The 19645-nt window shown below is 26.0% G+C and overlaps 1 protein-coding gene across 1 annotated transcript; it reads right to left on the reverse strand.

Annotated features, from left to right (window-relative positions):
• Positions 1-645: 645 nt before the first annotated feature.
• On the reverse strand, positions 646-19597 carry LOC129963063 (protein transport protein Sec61 subunit alpha). Its single transcript, XM_056077095.1, has 12 exons — positions 19386-19597; positions 17736-17803; positions 14240-14305; positions 12028-12238; positions 10110-10219; positions 9880-10033; positions 8425-8585; positions 5783-5923; positions 3266-3322; positions 2830-3021; positions 1151-1298; positions 646-861 (listed from the first exon to the last, which is right to left on the reverse strand). The coding sequence occupies exons 1-12, from the start codon at positions 19390-19392 to the stop codon at positions 746-748; spliced, it is 1431 nt and encodes a 476-aa protein (XP_055933070.1). The 5' UTR covers positions 19393-19597; the 3' UTR covers positions 646-745.
• Positions 19598-19645: the final 48 nt, after the last annotated feature.

Consider the following 19645-nt stretch of genomic DNA (forward strand, 5'->3'; position numbering starts at 1 on the left):
TAAACATTGAAGCACTCATAAGAGAATTCAAAAATCAAATCTAAGAGTTTAAAAATAAAGGCTTTTTACAGTGTTGAAAATGACAATTTCCTCCTTAAATCCATAAAATATTATTTCTGTTATTCAACTCCAAAATTAGAAAATTGTATTTCTTTGCAATACTTTAGGAAGAAAAAATCCTTAATAATTCAGTTTTTTTAAACAGTTCTTTAAATTACCTACATAATGATTTATAAAACTAGAAATATATCTTTGCAACAATTTTACAGATGCAAATTTGTAAAGATATATTTGAACATGCACATCTTAAAGTAAAGCAAAAGTATTTTAAATATTAGTTAATATTTCTAAACGTTATGGTATTACTTTAAAGTTGTAACAAAATTAAAATATCAAAAATTTAAACAATAGTAAAAATGACAAAAAAAATTTCATATTTTTTAACTCGAAACTATAATGAAAATATGCTTTTCAAATGCTTAGAAAATACTTAATGTTAAATTATATGTGAATTGTAAAATAAGAAAACATTGTAAGCCATCTGTTAGCCAAAAAGAACATGTCATGACTGGAAAGAAATTCATGAAATAAATTCATATCAGAGCTAAGGCTCTGGTTTCAATAAAATGCTTAACTCAGTCAAAATTCCACATTTTCTTTTTTTATTTTTTCGGTGAGATGAGAGATACAGCATGTACCACATCAAATGAAATAATGTAAAATCTTTTTTAATATAAAGTTCAATTTAGAAAAGTAACGTGCTCATTCCTCCCATTTCACTTTGCTCCTTGACGAAGATTTCAAAGTACTGGTAGATAATTGTGACAGCAAGTAGAATACCAGTACCACTTCCAATGGCACCTGAAGAAGAAATTTAAAACTGTTGAAAGTATTCCAAATGTTTTCATTATTTAATACTCCAAGAAATTCTTTAATAATATTCCAGATAACCATATGACTTTATAGCCATATGACTTAAAATTTTTATAATTGCAAATAATTTTTGCAATCATTATACATCTACATATCTAACCTGAATTTAAAATAATTATAATAAAAATCAAAATTTTTTAAATGAATTAATTTGAAAATTTTTAATTAAATGCAAATTAGGGATTTGTAAAATAAGAATTTTCTGTTCAATTCTTACCTAGAAAATCTGCAAGAACAGATAGGGCACCAATGCAAAGGCCACCAAAGGCAGCTGCTGTTGGAATGTAGCGATTCAATTCATGAATCATTGACTTTTCTCTGTGACCTCTCATCACCATTTGCTGTTCTTTAAGTTGCTTAGCAACCTGAAAATGATTAAAATTATTAAATTGTAGCGATTTTAATATATTCTTCACTTGATAAAGGTACTATGAATGTCCAACAGCAAAACTACAAAGGAATTTAATGACACATAAGTTACATTTCTTTCCCCTTCATTTCTACATAATTTGGAAATTTTAATATTTATTCTAATAAATTCTAACTTACAGAAGCTTTAATTTAAATTTAAATCTGAACTTATGCCAAAAAAAAAGTGAATTGTGCCAAACTTAATTATAAATAGTCTGAAAGAATTAAACATTTTATAAAAAAAGTTCAAAAAAGGAAAATATTGAAAGGAAACCTTTTAGCTCCAATTACTTCATTTCATTGCTGTTATTTTAAAAGACTGTAAAGCTGCAATTTCTTACATGTAAGTTAACTAAGAATAAAGCTTTAGTTGGAAGTAGGCAAAATAAGAAAAAGCTGTAAGCTCCATCTTCATCATAACACTTCTAACTGAAATTGCAAAATCAACATTCTAAAATATTTTATAGATTATTCATAACTTATTACTCTTAAATGATTCAATAAATATAATGGAAATTATCAGACGACTACATAAATCAGAAAACAATACTATATATGCACAATAAGTTTATAATATTTTTAAAATACAGTTGAACCCCGCTTAATGAACATAATTCATTCTTGAATCTTACTTGTAATGCAAGACAAATTTTTCCATAGGAATCCATGTAAAACAGGTAAATAAAAACAAATTTATGGAAACGTAATTACTTATAATGCATTTTTTTTTAATGAGGAAATTGTCTTAAGATATTTGTTTTTGGCTATGCTTCAAAATTTTGCTAAAACTGGACTTGTTATTGTTAATTGAAATTGAATGCTTCTAGCTACCAAGTTATCTGGGTGATGCTACTAAAATATGACAATTTCCCATGCTTTCAAGCACCTCCCTTATTTCACTGGAAGATTGTCCCATTTCATTTATTATCTCTTCCCCTACTGACCAAATTTCTTCAGCAATTTTTTGCTGCGACAAAATAATTTGATAATTTATGCTCTTCTACCATTGATGTCATTACTAACCAACTCTAACCCCTTAATCTTGGTCAGAAATAAAACCTTGCAAATTAAGGCTATACAAACACACGCTCAACCCCATGGAGTTCAATTGAGCAATGATATCCCAGCAAAATTTCTTCCATGTAGACATATGTGTTCTCTTTGAACAAGTGCGTGTCCAGCATATGACGTGGTGTCTTTGCCACTCGTTTTGTGAAACATTGCTTGTTATACGAGACTTGACTGCACTTTTATACAACCAAATGTCAGAAGTGTTTTTTATACTTGCAATAGTCATGTGACTTATTTTATAATCATATAAATAAACAGTTTAAAACACTGGAAATATTAACAAAAAAATTAACATAATTGAAACCTGTAAATTAAAACATAAGTATTTGATTTCATATATATTCAATTAAAGATTCATAATTTGCTTCAAATAATATATATATAAGACATTAACAAGAGAAAAAAAACCCTTACATCTTTGGCACTGGAGCCAGATACTTCAATCCATGTTTTGGAGAAGAAAGCGCAAGAACCCAACATAAAGACTATGTAGAGAACTGCATGTACTGGATCTTCAAAAATGTGTGCCAAGTTTTCAGGAGGAGATAAATAGTAGCACAAGCCTCCAATAGGATACGCTCTGGCAGGCCCTGCTCCTCCAACATCCTAAAATTTAATTGATGCATAAGAATTCATGCAAATCTATGTTGAGAATATACATTTTATTTTTACCAAAAGAAAACATTTTAGACATTAATTGACAGGCCTTTAAGAATTTTAACCAACAATTTATCTTTTTCTTCTTTCATGTTCAAATAAATAAATGAATTAATGTTCAAAAAACAACTAGTATAAAATGACAAAAGAAAAAAAATTAGTTTTTAATAGATATAAATTTAATTAGACTTACCGCCCAGACGCCTAGCAAATTCACCAGGAAGTTTCCACTAAACTTAACAGCAAGCATCTAAAAGAAAAAAAAAAAGAAAAAAAAATTAATTATTTCTATGAAAGATGAATATTAAACCATTAATACCTAGTGCCTCTTCTTCCATATCAGTTAAAAATAATTCACCTCAATTTAACAAATATTTCAACTTTAAAATTGAGCTAATCTATTCCTCTGCTTTTATTTTAATTTGTTATTAACAGCAGATAAAACAAATTATCTAAAAAAATCATATTCTAAAACAATTTTACTTTTATGTTCTTCAAAAATTATGCTGTTTGTAATGTCAAAAAGAAAAATTTTAAAAATGTATTAATAACTGTATTAATATTAGATAGTTTTACCTGTATATGTACAGTTATGAACAATTCTTTAGTTTATTTTTAAATTTTTATGCATTTTAAAATCTATCCCTTTTTTTCAGAGACTTAAATTTTTTAACTAACAAACTTTTGAATTATACATTTTTTAAACCATTTTTCAGCTAATTGGACAATCTGCAAGCAATATACAAAATACTTTTGGAAACAAAAAAACAAAAAGTTAAGACACAAATTGATTAATTCAAGTATTTTATGGTTATAAAAATACAAAAAGGCGATAAGATTTACACATGAAAATACAAATAATAAATCGCAAAGAAATTCAAATAAAATATTGTTATATGCCTGCATTATTGCACTCAAAAATCCAATCCATTTCAATAAGTACACTATCAGTAAACAAAACAGCGATTGTAGAATTTGCTGAAGATTGAAAAAAAGCCTCATTATGACTAAATCTGATAATGATCAAAAAGGGCAGGTTTAAATCAAAATTTTTCATCTACCCTCATCTTAAATATACAAAAAAAAAACTTATTATTCAAAAATTATAATTTGAAAACTTGCTGATTTTATTCAATGATAATTGTAAAATAAAAACATGTGAAGAAACAAATGAAGCCTAATATGAAATTCCACTTGTGATAAGTTTTCACAGATATGTTCCTTCCTTTGAAATAGCAGACCAGTTACTGGGAAAAATTAATAATAGCACTAATGGCAGTTACTTAAGCTCAAACTAAGAGATATCTTTTTAAATTGAATTTTGAAGACATGCAATAACATATCATTCAAGGAAAAAAAAAAAATCACCCCTACAGCCTCTAGTGTTCTGGAATGGTTGTTCATACTGAAAGGTAAAGTTAAGGTCTATGAACCTGTGACAGGCAGTAAATTGGAGAATTGTGGAATAAGAAACTCATCTGATGGCAACAAAAACCTAACCAGAGCAGGCATGTGATGACATTTTAGTAAACTTTACTACAAGACTTAAGAACAGCAAAAGTCTAAATATTCAAAGGAGGTGAGAAGCTGGGACAGACTGCTGATGCCAGCAAGTCAACAAAAGATAATAGTGTTAATTTTTTAAGCTTTTTCTTAGCCATTTGGATTTCAAAGAGACCTGATTTGAAATCCCTTTTAGCAGGATCTCTTATTTACAAATGGGGTTTCAGCTATATTACAAGGATTATGAAATAAGTGCAATATTCCTAAATAGAAAATTAATTGCAGATATGACACTTTATTAATATGGGACATGATTAGATAGTTTTGTATAGTAAAATAAATCACACCATTGATAAAACCCTGATTTAGTTCAATATGTATTGATAAATAGCCCTTTAAGTGTATATAAATTTATTACAGGTATATAAAAAAAAATTAAAGCCTGAATATACAGTTAGAAACAATCTTGCTGAACCTATATGTACAAATATTTAAACAAATTACTTTTAATGTGTAAAAAACTAATTATATTTCAATGTGTGTATGTTCATTAAAATACAGATGTTATCTCAGCAGAGCGGTCTATGAACTTTGAAGAATTCCTGACGTAACTAAAACTGATTTATTATATACTGATTAAATATTACCTAAAACTTAAATTTAATTACCTAAACTTAGGTTATAAATTATAGCAAAACTGGCAACATTTATTAGTTTTATATGAACATATGATGGTAAAACTGAAAAGTTGATTTTTCTAAAAAGCAGAAATGCTAAATGATCCATCTAATACACTAATTTAGTTTTTATTAATAATGTCAAATTTGCTGGTACTAAGAAATGACACTTTCCTTTCAAATGAAATAAAATAAAGGAATAAACAGGATTAAAACATGATAGTGCTTTTGATTTCATTCTAAACAGAAATCATGCAAGAATTCTACACAAGACACTTAAATTTTATAATACAGGAATATTTATAAATGCTAGTTTGGATCAAATTAAAAAAAGATGGAAATAAGCAGTCAAATATATTCTATTTTGTTCTGAGTATTTAATTAAACTAAATATTAAATCATTTTCCAAAATTATATATTTCACAACATGCTAAAATTTGAAATTTCTTAGATAACATTTCCAAGAAATTAATTATGACATAAAATTCAAAATCCCAAAGCTTTATGAATAAACAAAAATTATACTTTACCTGAGATATGACGTAAAGATTTGAAACAAGGGCTGACTGAAGAATAATTGGAATGTTTGATGTGTAAAACAACTTGATTGGGTAGGAACTGTATTGTCCTCTGTAACGTGCGGACTTAATTGGGAGATCTACTCTGAAACCCTAAAATAAAAACAAGAACTAAATAAAGCATAGTTCATTAAAAAAAAAAATACTTGTGTTCTAAAAATGCTTTCATGTCTATATGAATTAGTATATATGAGTACCCTATAGTTTAGAATTAGTAATATGAGCACCCTATAATTTTGGATTTAAGATTTGAAATATTTTCAAGGATATAAACCAAATTAAATTTATTAATTGTAATATTGCACATATACAATCTTCATTCTCTTTCTATATAATTATATTTACAATAACCCTCAATGACTTTGGAATGATTCTTTTGATATGTATTTCTTTATTAACTTCTTCAGTCCTAAGGTACACATATGTGTACCTGCAATTTTTTTTCATTTTTCTTATCCAGTAAAGTAAAATTTTGTCGAAATAATGCATGCATTTCAACATTTATGAATGTAGCTTCCATTTTGTATCAATAAATAGCACTACAATTCGATATTTTTTCATATCCATCGCTATTAATTAGAGACATAATGAAAATGGCGATGAACAGAAAAAAAAAACAGCAAATATAAGAAATTTTTTTAATATTTATTATTAAAATAAACACTTCTATATTTTTTTATAAAATGCTAAGTGTCTGGTTAAAGTCGTTACCAAATTATATCTTGTTATCTATAAAAGAATCTGTGAAAATACAAATTTAACTAAGGTACACACATGTGTACCTCGGACGTTTTTGCCCCTCTTTCCTGACTGCTTGCGGTCCATTGCGCTGTTTATCTTTTGAGCGCTTGTTTTCAAACTGTCATTTCTTGTCCTTGAATATATTGTATATCTTTTTTATAATAAATAATTCTTATGTTCTGCAATGTAATAAAAAAATTAATATTTTTAAATTTATATTTTAACTTTAGTAAGAAATTTAATTTTATAGCTGTCTTGTAGTCAGTAATTGATATTTCAAACCGACATCATGTATAGAATATACGGAATTTTATAAGCTAATAATAATTATTTTTTTCACGTCAAGTGGCTTTAAATCAAAAGGTTATTAAACCTTTAGGGAAAAGTGATTTTAGGGGAAACAATGGAATTTCTTATGTATCGAAAATAATGAAACCTGGGAAATAGGATGAATGGGTCACAGACGATAGTCAAATGTGCCTTCTCAAGTAGAAAGATAATAAATCCGTGACTATTATCCACATGTATAGGTAATGAGTCAATTCGAATATGCAGAAGACAAAATAATTGAAACAAAAGGCTGATATAGAATAATTTACTATTGTAAAAGCATATAATATGGGAGGTATCGACCATCATTTTGCATATTACCAGTAGCAATAATTACAAAAAATGACCAATGTGAGCATTCACGCATTTTGTAGACTTAGTAGTTGTCAATTGCTTGATATACTATAAAATGGTGGCAAAGCGACAAGCTAAGCTGTCAGGAATGAAGCCGAAAATGTTATGAAATTATTGCAATTTTGGATGCATCTAATTCGGTCCCTGTTGAAATACAAGAGAATCCTCATCATCAGCAAGAAAGGAAACCAAGAACAAGTAAAAAAAAATCCTCTTTCAATGAAAACAAATTAATAGAAGAAGGGTCATCAAATGATGGAAAAGCAGCTACAAGACCAATGGAGATTTCATTACCACCATTTGGTGAAAATACCTCTAAAAGAGCAAGAAAAATTGTCACTTCCCAATTCAAAAGAAATAAGGCTAGATATGTCAAACCATCTACAACGTTACATGAACGATAAATATAAATCAAAATGCAGGTATCCAGGATGTAAATCTAGATCAGTTAAGTGCTCAAAATGCAGTATCTAGTTACGTAATATTTTTTAAAAATGAAATTTCATTCGAAATAAGGTTTAATAGATTATTAATATAATAAATTTTTTATTTTTTTTCATTTATAAAGCCTTAGAATAGGAAAAGTATAGCTATTAAATAACCATAAAAATTATTTATTTATTATTTTTTGTTGTTGTTGTTGTTGTTGTTGAGGATGCTTTAACTTACTTAAGACCCGAGGTACACATATGCATACCATAAAATTATGGGACTTAAAATTGTTTTATCAGCAAATATTTTTTCCACAAACTATTGAGATGTAACAAAGGTGAAAGATCTGGAAATCAAATTTTTTAAACCAATTTTTAAAAAATTCAGAATTGAAGAGGTTAATGCTAGTTGATTATAAATGTAAGTTCATTCAATGTTTTAAATTAGGACATTATATTCAAATACAAGGTTGGGCTATAATATCCAAATTAAGACAATCATTACATTAATACTTAAAATTTTCACAAGAATATTATGAAATGAGTATGGCACAAATATTGGACTAGTTTCCTAAGAAAGAAAATTTAAAAATGAAATCATGCAAGAATTCTTTACAATATGCTTGAAGACAATACAGAGCCAATTCTCATTTTTATTTTTTCCTTCCAATTTAAGCAGTATTTCTTTTAATGCCATCAAATATTTAATAGAATTTTTAATATTTTAGACATACTTACTTGGAAGTAAATAACTATAGCAAAGACTAAAACTGTAGCAAGCAAATTCATAAGATTTGGGAGATTCTGTCGGTAAAAAGCTTCTCTGAGGGCCCTAACTTTGTCAGTACGAGTAGCAAGAAGATGGAATAAGGCAATGATAGCACCTTCAAATTCAGTACCTGTAAATATTTATAATATTGTATTAAAAATCTATAGACTTTTTGTAAAATAAGAAATTAAAGAAAAAAATTTATTATAAGTAATAAAAAAAGCAAAAAAAAGTTAAGATTAGTAGATTATTTAATATATACTAGTTAAGTAATATAACAATTAGATGAACTACATACAAAAATAACATAATTTAAGAAATTGGAAAGAACATTTCATTAATTTTTTACAACTTTTTTATTCATATCGAAGAATAAAAAATAATCCAGTAATACGAAAAGTTTTTTGCTTTTTAAATTATGTGCCATAATTTTATGAACAGCCCCACACCAAATTAATAACGTAATAAGAGCTTTCATGCCATCTCACAAAATATTTAATTTTTAAAAATAATTGTGCATAAAATGATTTTGCATTAAATCATCTTATTGTAACTTTCAGATATGTTTGAAATTATGTTTGATTTCCAAACAATGGATACATGTTCTTATTGTTAATTGTGATAAAAATTATCAGTACAGACTGAAAATTCATCATGATATCCAAGTTGCTTTCTCTAAAGAGAATCGACGAAAAAAGAATATTCCTTCAGTAATTCTTTATATCATGCACATATAAAATGAAATCCTAATAAGTTAAGCTTTAATGAACAATCAATTTTGTAGTAGCATATGTTTAATTAAGCCATAAGTTATGGTCAAATAAGTTCGACACCGAAGTCAGTACCCTCTTCTACACACTAGGAAGATATTTGCAAATAGCAGATATAATATGCATCATTCTCACTGACACCGCATTTCTTTCATGAAATTAGGTTTTGAACAAGAAAACCTCTGGACTGAAGGTGAAACCTCATTACCAAGCCCTAGTATGTTTCAAGTAAGAAAAATGAATTATAATGACACATGAGCAAACTTAATTACATTAATGCAGAGACTGGATTATTCTGACGGGCTGGACACGGGAGATTTTATAAATTATATATTCTCATAAATTAAAACCAACTTCAAGAATAAATCACAGCAACTGTATAAAATTACTTCTACTAGATTATTTTACTAATTTAAGCAATGAAAGTAATATCACACTGATTAATATTATGTCGGGAGAAAAAAAAAGGCATTAATAAGCCATACATTTCAGTGACCATTTGTAACATATACTACAAGAGTTTATACATTATTAATATTCAAAACTATTTCCTTTTTTTTTTTTTTTTTTTTTTTAGTTTATAGTATCCCTAAATTTTTTATTCTTTAAAGATTACAATTTAGCAATAATACTTCATTGCGAAAAAAAAATTACCTCTGCCAGTATTCACAGTAGCAGGACTGAAAGCTTTCCATACAATGGTTTCACAGATATTGGTTGCAATGAAAAGTGAAATACCAGATCCCAAACCATATCCTTTTTGAAGCAATTCATCCAAAAGCAAAACAATCAAACCAGCAACAAACAACTAAAAATAAATTTATACTATTACTTTTCAATAAAATACATTTTAACAAAAAATTTAAATTTGAAATTAAATATACCTGAATGATGATGAGGATGCACACACCAGCTCCAATATCAGAAGGATCACCATACATACCAGTCATCACATACACAATGGCTTGACCAATAGTTATTACCATACCAAACACTAAAAATAATTGACACAAATTAAATAAATTTTTATGAAACTACCTCAGAGTTAAACCACATATTTTAATATCCTAAGAAAAAAAACTTTGATAATAAAACTATCATCCTTTAATACTTTGATTAACACAAACGAAATTTTCAGATTTCCCACTCAAATTTTAACACTTGTATTTCTTTAAAAATTCATAAAATTATAAAGCATTTTTTTTATTTATTATTATAAGCAATTCAGAAATAATCTATAAAGTATATTAAGATAATATGCATAAAATAAATATCAACTGAACTTCATAATGCACCTTCATACTTCAATGTAATAAATTTTTTTAAAAAAATAGGCTAATTGATTTTTTAGTGTTTAATTTAACAGTGTAAGTAATGAATTTGTTTACTTAGATCTATTGACACAAGAACTGGGAGTGAAAATACCACATTTGCTAAATTTAAATTTTCATAATAATAAATTTATTAATTGCCGAAAATTATACAACATTTTTTTATTTGATTTTGCAATTATATTTGGCTTATAATTTTAACCGTTAATGAAAATAATTACAATATTGTACACTTCAAAAGTGCATTTCCCTAAAGAATAAATCACACAGCAAACACAAAGTCAAAATTTTAAGATACAATGTCTATTGCTGCTTAATGTGATTGATCACAGTTAATATTCACTTCATATTATCAAAATTCTCTGGCTCTAAAGTGAAGTATTCAAATACGAATAAAAATATTCATTTAATGTGATCACTACATTATTTGAAGTTATCAGTTTTGAAGCAATGAACTGACCAATCCTTAATTTCAAACAGCTTTAATGACATATTCATTAAATTTATTGCATCACTTTATAAGGAAATATTTGAAAGTCTTTCCTTTATGGTATGGGTTTCGTATTCTTTTGTCTGAACTAAAGTGGCTTGAATAGATTACAAAGGGCAACTATTGGTTGAAATCTGAACAATCATAAGCCACTGCTACCAATGACTGAATTTTGAAAACCAAATAAATTTTTAAAAACAATTTGAACTCCAAAGACAAACTTGAAATTTTTTTACAAGTATGAAAATACTTAAAATAAATCAACACAATAGCAAAGATGACCAATTTCCACCTATTTGAAAAACAAAACTTTTTTGTGTGCATGTGTGTGAGAAATAAGCAATAAATATTGATGATTTTGATACAAATATAATAATGAAGAAAACTCTCCAATAAATACTGTTGTATATTAGGCTCTTGATATTTTGAGACACTATATGTAGCATCATTCAACAAATTGTAAAAAATACAGTATGAACCATGTATAAAAGAACTGTTAAAGAATAACTCAACAATTAAAGAATTTTTAAAAATATTTTTTAAATAAATTGCAAATAACCCTAACAAGTAAATTTTTTCTTTGGAATAAAAATATAGATTTTATCCAATACAAATAGTGCTAGATAATTATTATAAATGATCATTATGTTTATTAATTAATGTTATTAGAATTATTACATCCCAAATCGATAACATTAAGCAGCAATGCTAAAAAATTTCAGACCAAAAAAATAGTAAAATAAAATCTCAGTTCTGATTTGTATAAACTATAACGTATAATAAAAAAAATTAGCAATAATAAATTTAATAAAGTCTCCAACTAAAATATAGGAACAAATCAGATTTATAATAAAAAGTACAATAAATTAAGAGCATTTCTAAAGCTACAGCAAGAGGAAATATTTACTTCCAGTAAATATTCTCTATTGAAGCATTCATAATTACTACAATATTATATGAAATAATAAGCAGATACATTACGTTTCTGGGCTCCATTAAATAATGCTCTGTCCTTAGGAGTATCGCCAACTTCAATGATTTTGGCTCCAGCCAGCAACTGCATGATAAGACCAGATGTGACAATTGGTGAAATACCAAGTTCCATAAGTGTTCCTCTATTAGAGGCAAGTATCACACGCATCCAGTAAAAAGGATCGGCTGAGTCTGATGACATAATGCCAAAAAGAGGTATCTGGAAACAAATTTTTGATTTAAAACATACCATACTGTTGGAAATATAAAAAAATACTTAATTTCTTTACTAATGCAAATTATTTTTTATGCACAAAAAACAGAAACTCGTAATAATATATCAAGTATTCAAGCAATATTTTTAAAAAAGAAATTATCAACATTATTACATTGCTTCTAAACACAATGTCTTTAAAATGTTGATTTAAGTTGGAAGTATTAACTTATAACAGAGGCTAGAATTGAATTAGAATATAAAGATTTTAAAATTTAACAGACAATATAAAATCAGAATTTCGACAAATGTCAATACATAATAATCTAATCAACAATAACATTTTTCAGTTTCTAGCAGAACCATGACATTAAACATTTCATATTTATATTTTGCATAAAAAAATAATCTAAGCTCTTTTAATGTTTTTTTATTTAGTTATTTCTGAATCATTTTACGACTCTTCATTCATTAAAGTATCAACGAATCTACCAAATACTTTATACTGACCTTGCACGCTCTATTACACAAACTATTAAATACTTAATTTTTTTAGAACTTGATGATGTTGTAACTGCAGAATATCCTATGAAGTATAATTGGGAAGCATTGCAAATTGTTACAAAATGTAATGAAGATATTAAAATGATGAGGAAGATTATTCGAGTTTATTAAAAGCCTTACAAGAAATGCTAACATTATTTAAGAACAAGTTTCAAGAAAATGCTTCAATTTTTACAAAAAAAAAATGAGGATTTTTTTTTTAATGCATTGAGAAGGTAGGATTATAAGTAGGATATCTTCACAATTTGAGATGTGTTCAGGTCATTAAAATATTTAATTCACAAATCTTTTATAAAAGTCAAAATAAATGTATTTCTTGTTTTATTTGTAGAGTTTTGATGGGAAACAATAAGAATCCATTAAATAGGTACTCAACTGAATTTTGAATAAGAATATATTCATTTTTCACCATTTTTTTTTTTGTTTTGTTTTCTTTTCTTTTTTCAAATGAAAAGTATAATAAAAAAGTTTGATTCCTGTAAACAGAAATCCACTGCATGCAATTTCAAAAACCTACACTGATTTTATATATATATTATTTAATACTGTAACTATAAAAAATTATTTTAATGACCATTGTTTTTAATAACTAGAATACTTCTTAAAACTCCTTTATTTCTGTTATTTTAGTTTTGTCAGAAACTCAGAATTTATTAACAACTTTTTTTTTTTGTATAATTTTTAAATCTTAACTACGCAAAATATTGAGAAATTGGTAAAACATTAAATAAATTAGAATACATTCTTTTCTTTTGAGTATTTTTCAATTAAAAACTTATTGAAAATTAAGGCAAAAAAAGATTAGCATTATAAAAAAGAACGTTATTTCCTTATTTAACATGGAAGTTTACTTAACCTGGTGTAGATTCCAATACAAATCTACATTTATCACTGGAATTTTCAGTTGAATGTTGTACACAAAATATTATTGATAGGCACAATATAACAGCACAAACTTTGTTAATTATTTAAGTTTTTTTATAGCCTTATAATTATGAAGTACAAAGGTAAAATATATAATTTTCTCTCTTTCACAGTTTCAAATTATGGATAAAAGTTCGAAATTAAAAAATATATTTTATTCCTTTAATATTTTTCTAAAAAATTTTACTATAATGAAAAGAATTTAAGCAAGTTCTAAGTATTAGACACTCACTAATATAACCTCCTTATAAATACCCTAAAAAATACGATACTAAATATGTCAATACCTATATAAACTCAAATATTAAAAGTTTTTAAAATTAACATTAAGTTGATTAACTTTAAATCAACTTCAGAAAGAAAATCTGAAATTTTAACCAAGTATGAATAAACAATAACTCTTTAGAAACATAACTTAAAAACTCACCCTAAAACTTACAAAATAGTTTGAATAAAATCTAATTATTGATATCTTAAATAATTAAGAAAAAATATTTTCAGTTATTTTATGATACATACTTGACAACAAACAAGGAAGATGAACAATGTAATTGCAGTCCATAATACTTTTTCACGGAACTGAATCTAAAATTTAAAAAGAAAGTTAACTTTTTTTAATTATATCAAAATAGAAAAATATAAAAAAAATTAAACTCAAAGCATCCATTACTGATATTAATATCAAACATTACTATTTAAACTTATCAGATGAAACATCATTTTAAAACATTCTTAAAAAGGTTTAAACTGAAATGAGAATTAGATTCACACAGCAATATATTTTTCTAACTATTAAAGATGGTCAATGCATTTTTAAAATATCAAGTAGATATTGAATAATATATTATATTTTACAATCAACAAGAAATATATGGTCTTTACTAGAAATTCTAGATTCAAATCAATTTTAATCCCTAATCATAACTATAAGAGTGATAATTATGCTTGTTATTACATTTTTCCTAGCAAGGTACCAGGTATTATTCCTGAAAAATTTTTACCTTTAACAGACTGGTGCAATAGTTATGCTGGTATTAATAAAGACTTCCTTTTTTTTATGGCATAATCTATGTTTAATCACTTAATTGCTTGATCTTATTTGCCTACCATCTTATATTAGTTTATTAAAAGGAAATGCAAATATAGAAACTCCACAGAAGAAAATGCAATAGACCTTATCTAGTTAGTTATAAAGAAGGTAAAGTACTTCGTTTTTTTCACCTATTCATATTATTTAAAACAGAAAAGTAACAACTTTAAAAAAGGATTTAGAACTAAAGATATACTTTATTTTTACAATATGCTTTCATATATGAAGAAAATACTAAATTGTAATATAAACAATTACACAGTATAGAAATACAATAAAAAGATTATAAAATCAGTCTATTTTCATTTCAGTATTTGAAGAATTTTCATTATTATATTTCAATATTAAATAAATACAATGCAATATTTAGAGTAATCATATTACATTGAAATATTCGATTTCACACCTTTTTTCTATTTCATCAATATTTATTTTTGACTTCATTAAAGCAAGAAACCATTCTGTTATCTAATATCAATATATATTCAGAAATAGAATGTATATGACAATAGCAATAAATACTTAAAAAATAAATAAATGAAGACATGTTAAATATTTTAAGTTCATAATTAAAAACATTAGTTTTCTAAGTTAAATAAAATACCCAAGGAATTACTAAAATTAAAGATAAATACAAGATTTTTAACAATGTTAAATAAACAAATAAAAATATCTGATAAAATTCCTGAAATATGTTAACATATGTTATCTAGATATCAGTTCAAATCTAATGTCTAGATAACATATCTAAACAAAGTAATACACATACAGATCTAATAGCTATTTTTTAAGAATTTAGTTTTTTTAAGAATTAAGAATATATATATATATATATATATATATATATATATATATATATATATATATATATATATACATTAATACTCTAAAATTTGAATGGCATTTGTCGGAATGGAAAATGGGTTAAAATTTCTGTTATTTCATATTTTTCTTCTAGCAAAAGACTGCATTGATAATAGTTCTACATCATATAAGTCTATATTCCTGATTCTCTTAAAATATATGCAAGCTTATTAATTATTAGCGTCATAAAAATAAATTCTTAACTGCCAAACTAATAGATAGCAGGAGAAATATATAAATTTCCAAACAGTACAACACAAGAATTCAATATCTCAATTGGTTTATTAAACTATGTTACTAGTGTAAAGCTTTTTTTAAATGTGACTGGCTTAATAGTTTGTTTTTCTAAATAAAGAGCAACCTTTTCAAATATGGATGTTATATACTTTTTAATATTCACTTAACCCTTTCTAGGGCCGTGGGAAGTATCTTCCCACCAAATTTATCAATCTTTGTATGAAATTATGTAAGTTGGCACAAGTTCTGACAAATATTTTTAGTAAGTCAGAAAATTAGATGCTTCAGTTCTTTACAAAACAATGAGACAAACTGATGTGTCTTTTCTTGGACAAAATGATGTGTCTTGATTTGTTAATTATTAATTAACTAAATTAATGAAATTAAATGTATCTAATAAGTTAAATGAATCCCTTTTCTTATTCTAATTTCACGCCTAAAAATATTTTAACATAATACGACTAGAAAAAAATAGCCCTTTAAACGGTTAAAGAAAAATTATTAACCCATCAGATATGCATGAGATCTTTTGGGCCTCCTCCGGTCATTTTTGTTTCAAAATTTTAAGGCTTTATAAAATTTTACACTTGCGATTCCCTATACTTTTATAAAAGAGATAAAAAAAATTAAAACAGAAATAAATGAAACTTTTTTTTTACTAAAAGGTCGAGATCAAACTGACCTCTGCATGCGAGGACATTAAATTTGACATTTTTGTATATAATGTTTCATCTTTTCCTGTATCCCTCCATTCCAATGACGTGTAGCCTGTACAGATATGGATCATAAATCTATTATCTGAACCATTGTAGAACAATAATCGCCAGTGGATCAGTAGCTTTCCACAAACAGACATCAAAGAATCCACAAGCTAAGGGAAAGAAGGCAAAATGCACTGGACTGAAGTTGTGCATGGGCAGTCGGAAGAAGGTTTTAGATACTAAGTACAACATCAATGACAACTCTTTTGAATTGGCATGCAGACTTGTATGTTTTCCTCTTTTAGCATCACTTGTAATTGCCTGTTTTGATATATTACTTAGGCTTATTATCTTTTTACATAGTGAGCAGTATGAAATAAATGAATTTTGCAGAACCTCAAGAATCTTCAGGATCGATTTTCTTATCCATCTCATTCGTATTAAATATGGATTTTAAAAATTTCTAATCTATTTTAAATAAGCTCACAGTTTCTCAAATAATAAACCATTCAATAAACTCAAGTATGATAGACTTAACTATACAGCCCTGATACTCCCAACAGAAAAATGTATTCTATTCTTCTGTACCGTTACAGAAGTCTTGGGCATACTCGTTAGCTGCAATTCGGGAATCTTATGGGAAAAGAACAACTGTATCGCAAATCAAAATTGGACTGATCTATACAAAGAAAAAGGTGAGAGAAAAATAACGAGTTTCCATATTACAGATTTGTAAATGATATTGCTCCATTTTCTGAAGTATGACTATGATCTTTTATTCTTTGTAGTCTTTAGAAATCAGCATTTTTTAGATGGGAAAAAATAATTAAGAAACTTAATTCCAGATTTTTATTAAAATTTTCAAATTTCCCTGCATTTTCTCCATTTTTTAAGACTATTTTCTGTGTTTTCTCGGTGGCATGGCAATCTTGATTTTATTTTACTAAAAACAAAAGTATTTGCTTTAAAAGGCAAATATTGTAAGTATAAAATATAAAAATTAAAAATGCAAAGCAAAATTGCAGCATTTAGGAAACGGGCACACTTTGAAGACTGACATGCTTTCAGCAAAATTCTTTTACACCAAAATTTACAGTTGAAAGATAATGTCGTATTAACTTACTTTTCTTTCAGGCTTTGCAACCTCAGGTAAAATGCCACAAAAAGGCTTGATCACTTCTAGAAATTTAACTGTAAAAAATAAACATGTATTAAGAAGATGAATAAACAAGAAGTCAGGTTATTCGGTAGAAGAAAACAAAACTTGAACTTGTAATTACAATATTCAATGAAACTTTATATAGTTTTACTAATTTCTATTTAGTAAGTTATACATAAAATATTCATTTAAAAAGTCCGTTTTGAAAACAATTTAATCAAAATGAAGAAACAGATTTTATTTTTGAAAAGTAGCATAAAAATAAAGTCTTATAGTACTAATCAATATTAGCAAATATAAAGTAGTATTCTAATTAAATACTTTAATTTTTACTTAGTTATATTTAACATGAAAAATTTTTATAGCCTGTATTGTTTTTAATAGCTATAAATTAACCTCATGATTTAATATTTATTTAAAATACACTGATATGTTTTACATCAATATTTTTATCTTGATAAAAGAAATCACTTATACAAAATATTACAAAGTAGAAACTATAGTTTCCTGAAAACTCATCAATAAAGGTTTATTGCACATCGGACAATGGTTTTTTTTTTTTTTTTTTTTAGGCAAAAATGTACATGTTTTAAAGATTTCAATCAAAACATTATTACAAAATTTACATGTTCCACAAGATCAAAATTGCTTCCACCTTAAAACCTCTTCAATTTCTATTAAAAACATATTGTTATTACTTATAATAATGTTATTAAAACATTTCCATTAAAAACATTCTTTTACTTATTAATATGTATAAATTAACTTTTATCAATAAAATTTTAACATTATCTTACCATTTAATTTACTTTATACAAAGTTTCACTATTACATTATTATAAGATAAATGTAAATATGATGCTTTATCTTAAAACTTCACAAAGAACCATTAGAAATTTATAGGATTGAACAGTCACTTAAGATTAATTTTCAAAATGAAAAATGTATCAATTATGTAAAGACGTAAAATGAAAAAAATTTTAAATTATTATCTTTGCAATTCAACAGAAAATGTAATAACTATTTAAAAGCAGATGAAATTTTCAAACTTTAGATTTCTTATCCATATCATCACCAATTTTAACATTAATGAGGCCAAGCATCATAAAGGAACAAATGTTTCACTGCTTTCAATGTGCAAAATACCATTAACATCAACTATAAAATAGGTATAAAATAACAACTAAGAACTTCCAAGTTTGCAACTGCATTTATTTATAACAGTAATAAATTAAGGAAATCGATGGTTAAACAACTGGCATTTATTTCAATCTTTTATAAAAAAAAATAAAACTTCACAAGAAAACCGATTCTACTTCTATTACAAATTATGGTTTCTTTTAAGTAATAACTAAAATTTGTAATCATTATATATGCTATTTTTCAGCAAAATAAGGCACTTCGTTATAAAATCTGTGACAAAATTCGATAACTCATACTGCAAGTGAAAAAAAAAAAAGAATAACATATTGATATAAAAGGTATACTTAAAATATTACCAATAAAGATTAGAAGAGTAAATAATTTAGATGTAGTACAAGGAACATAATTTAAATCTAAATATCAAAAGATCTTACTGGCATACGAAAACTGATAATATTTCGATAAACTTACTTCCCATTTCAGCTTTTGTTTATTTATCGACTAATTATAAAATTTTCTTCAAGGAATAAAAGAGATATCAGTCATTTACTAACTAAAAATTTCATTAATTTCATACAATTTAAACCCGTATCCACGTCACACAGACCAAATACCTCATCTGCAATCAACAATTCGGTACAAGAGAAAGCTGCCACATCACGGTATGCACGTTGGGCTGAAAATCTAGATATGACGTGTAAGGCAGCCCCCTCTAGTAACCTGAATATTTA

The sequence above is a fragment of the Argiope bruennichi genome, chromosome 3 (assembly GCF_947563725.1).
Source record: "Argiope bruennichi chromosome 3, qqArgBrue1.1, whole genome shotgun sequence".
Taxonomy (NCBI): Eukaryota; Metazoa; Arthropoda; class Arachnida; order Araneae; family Araneidae; genus Argiope; species Argiope bruennichi.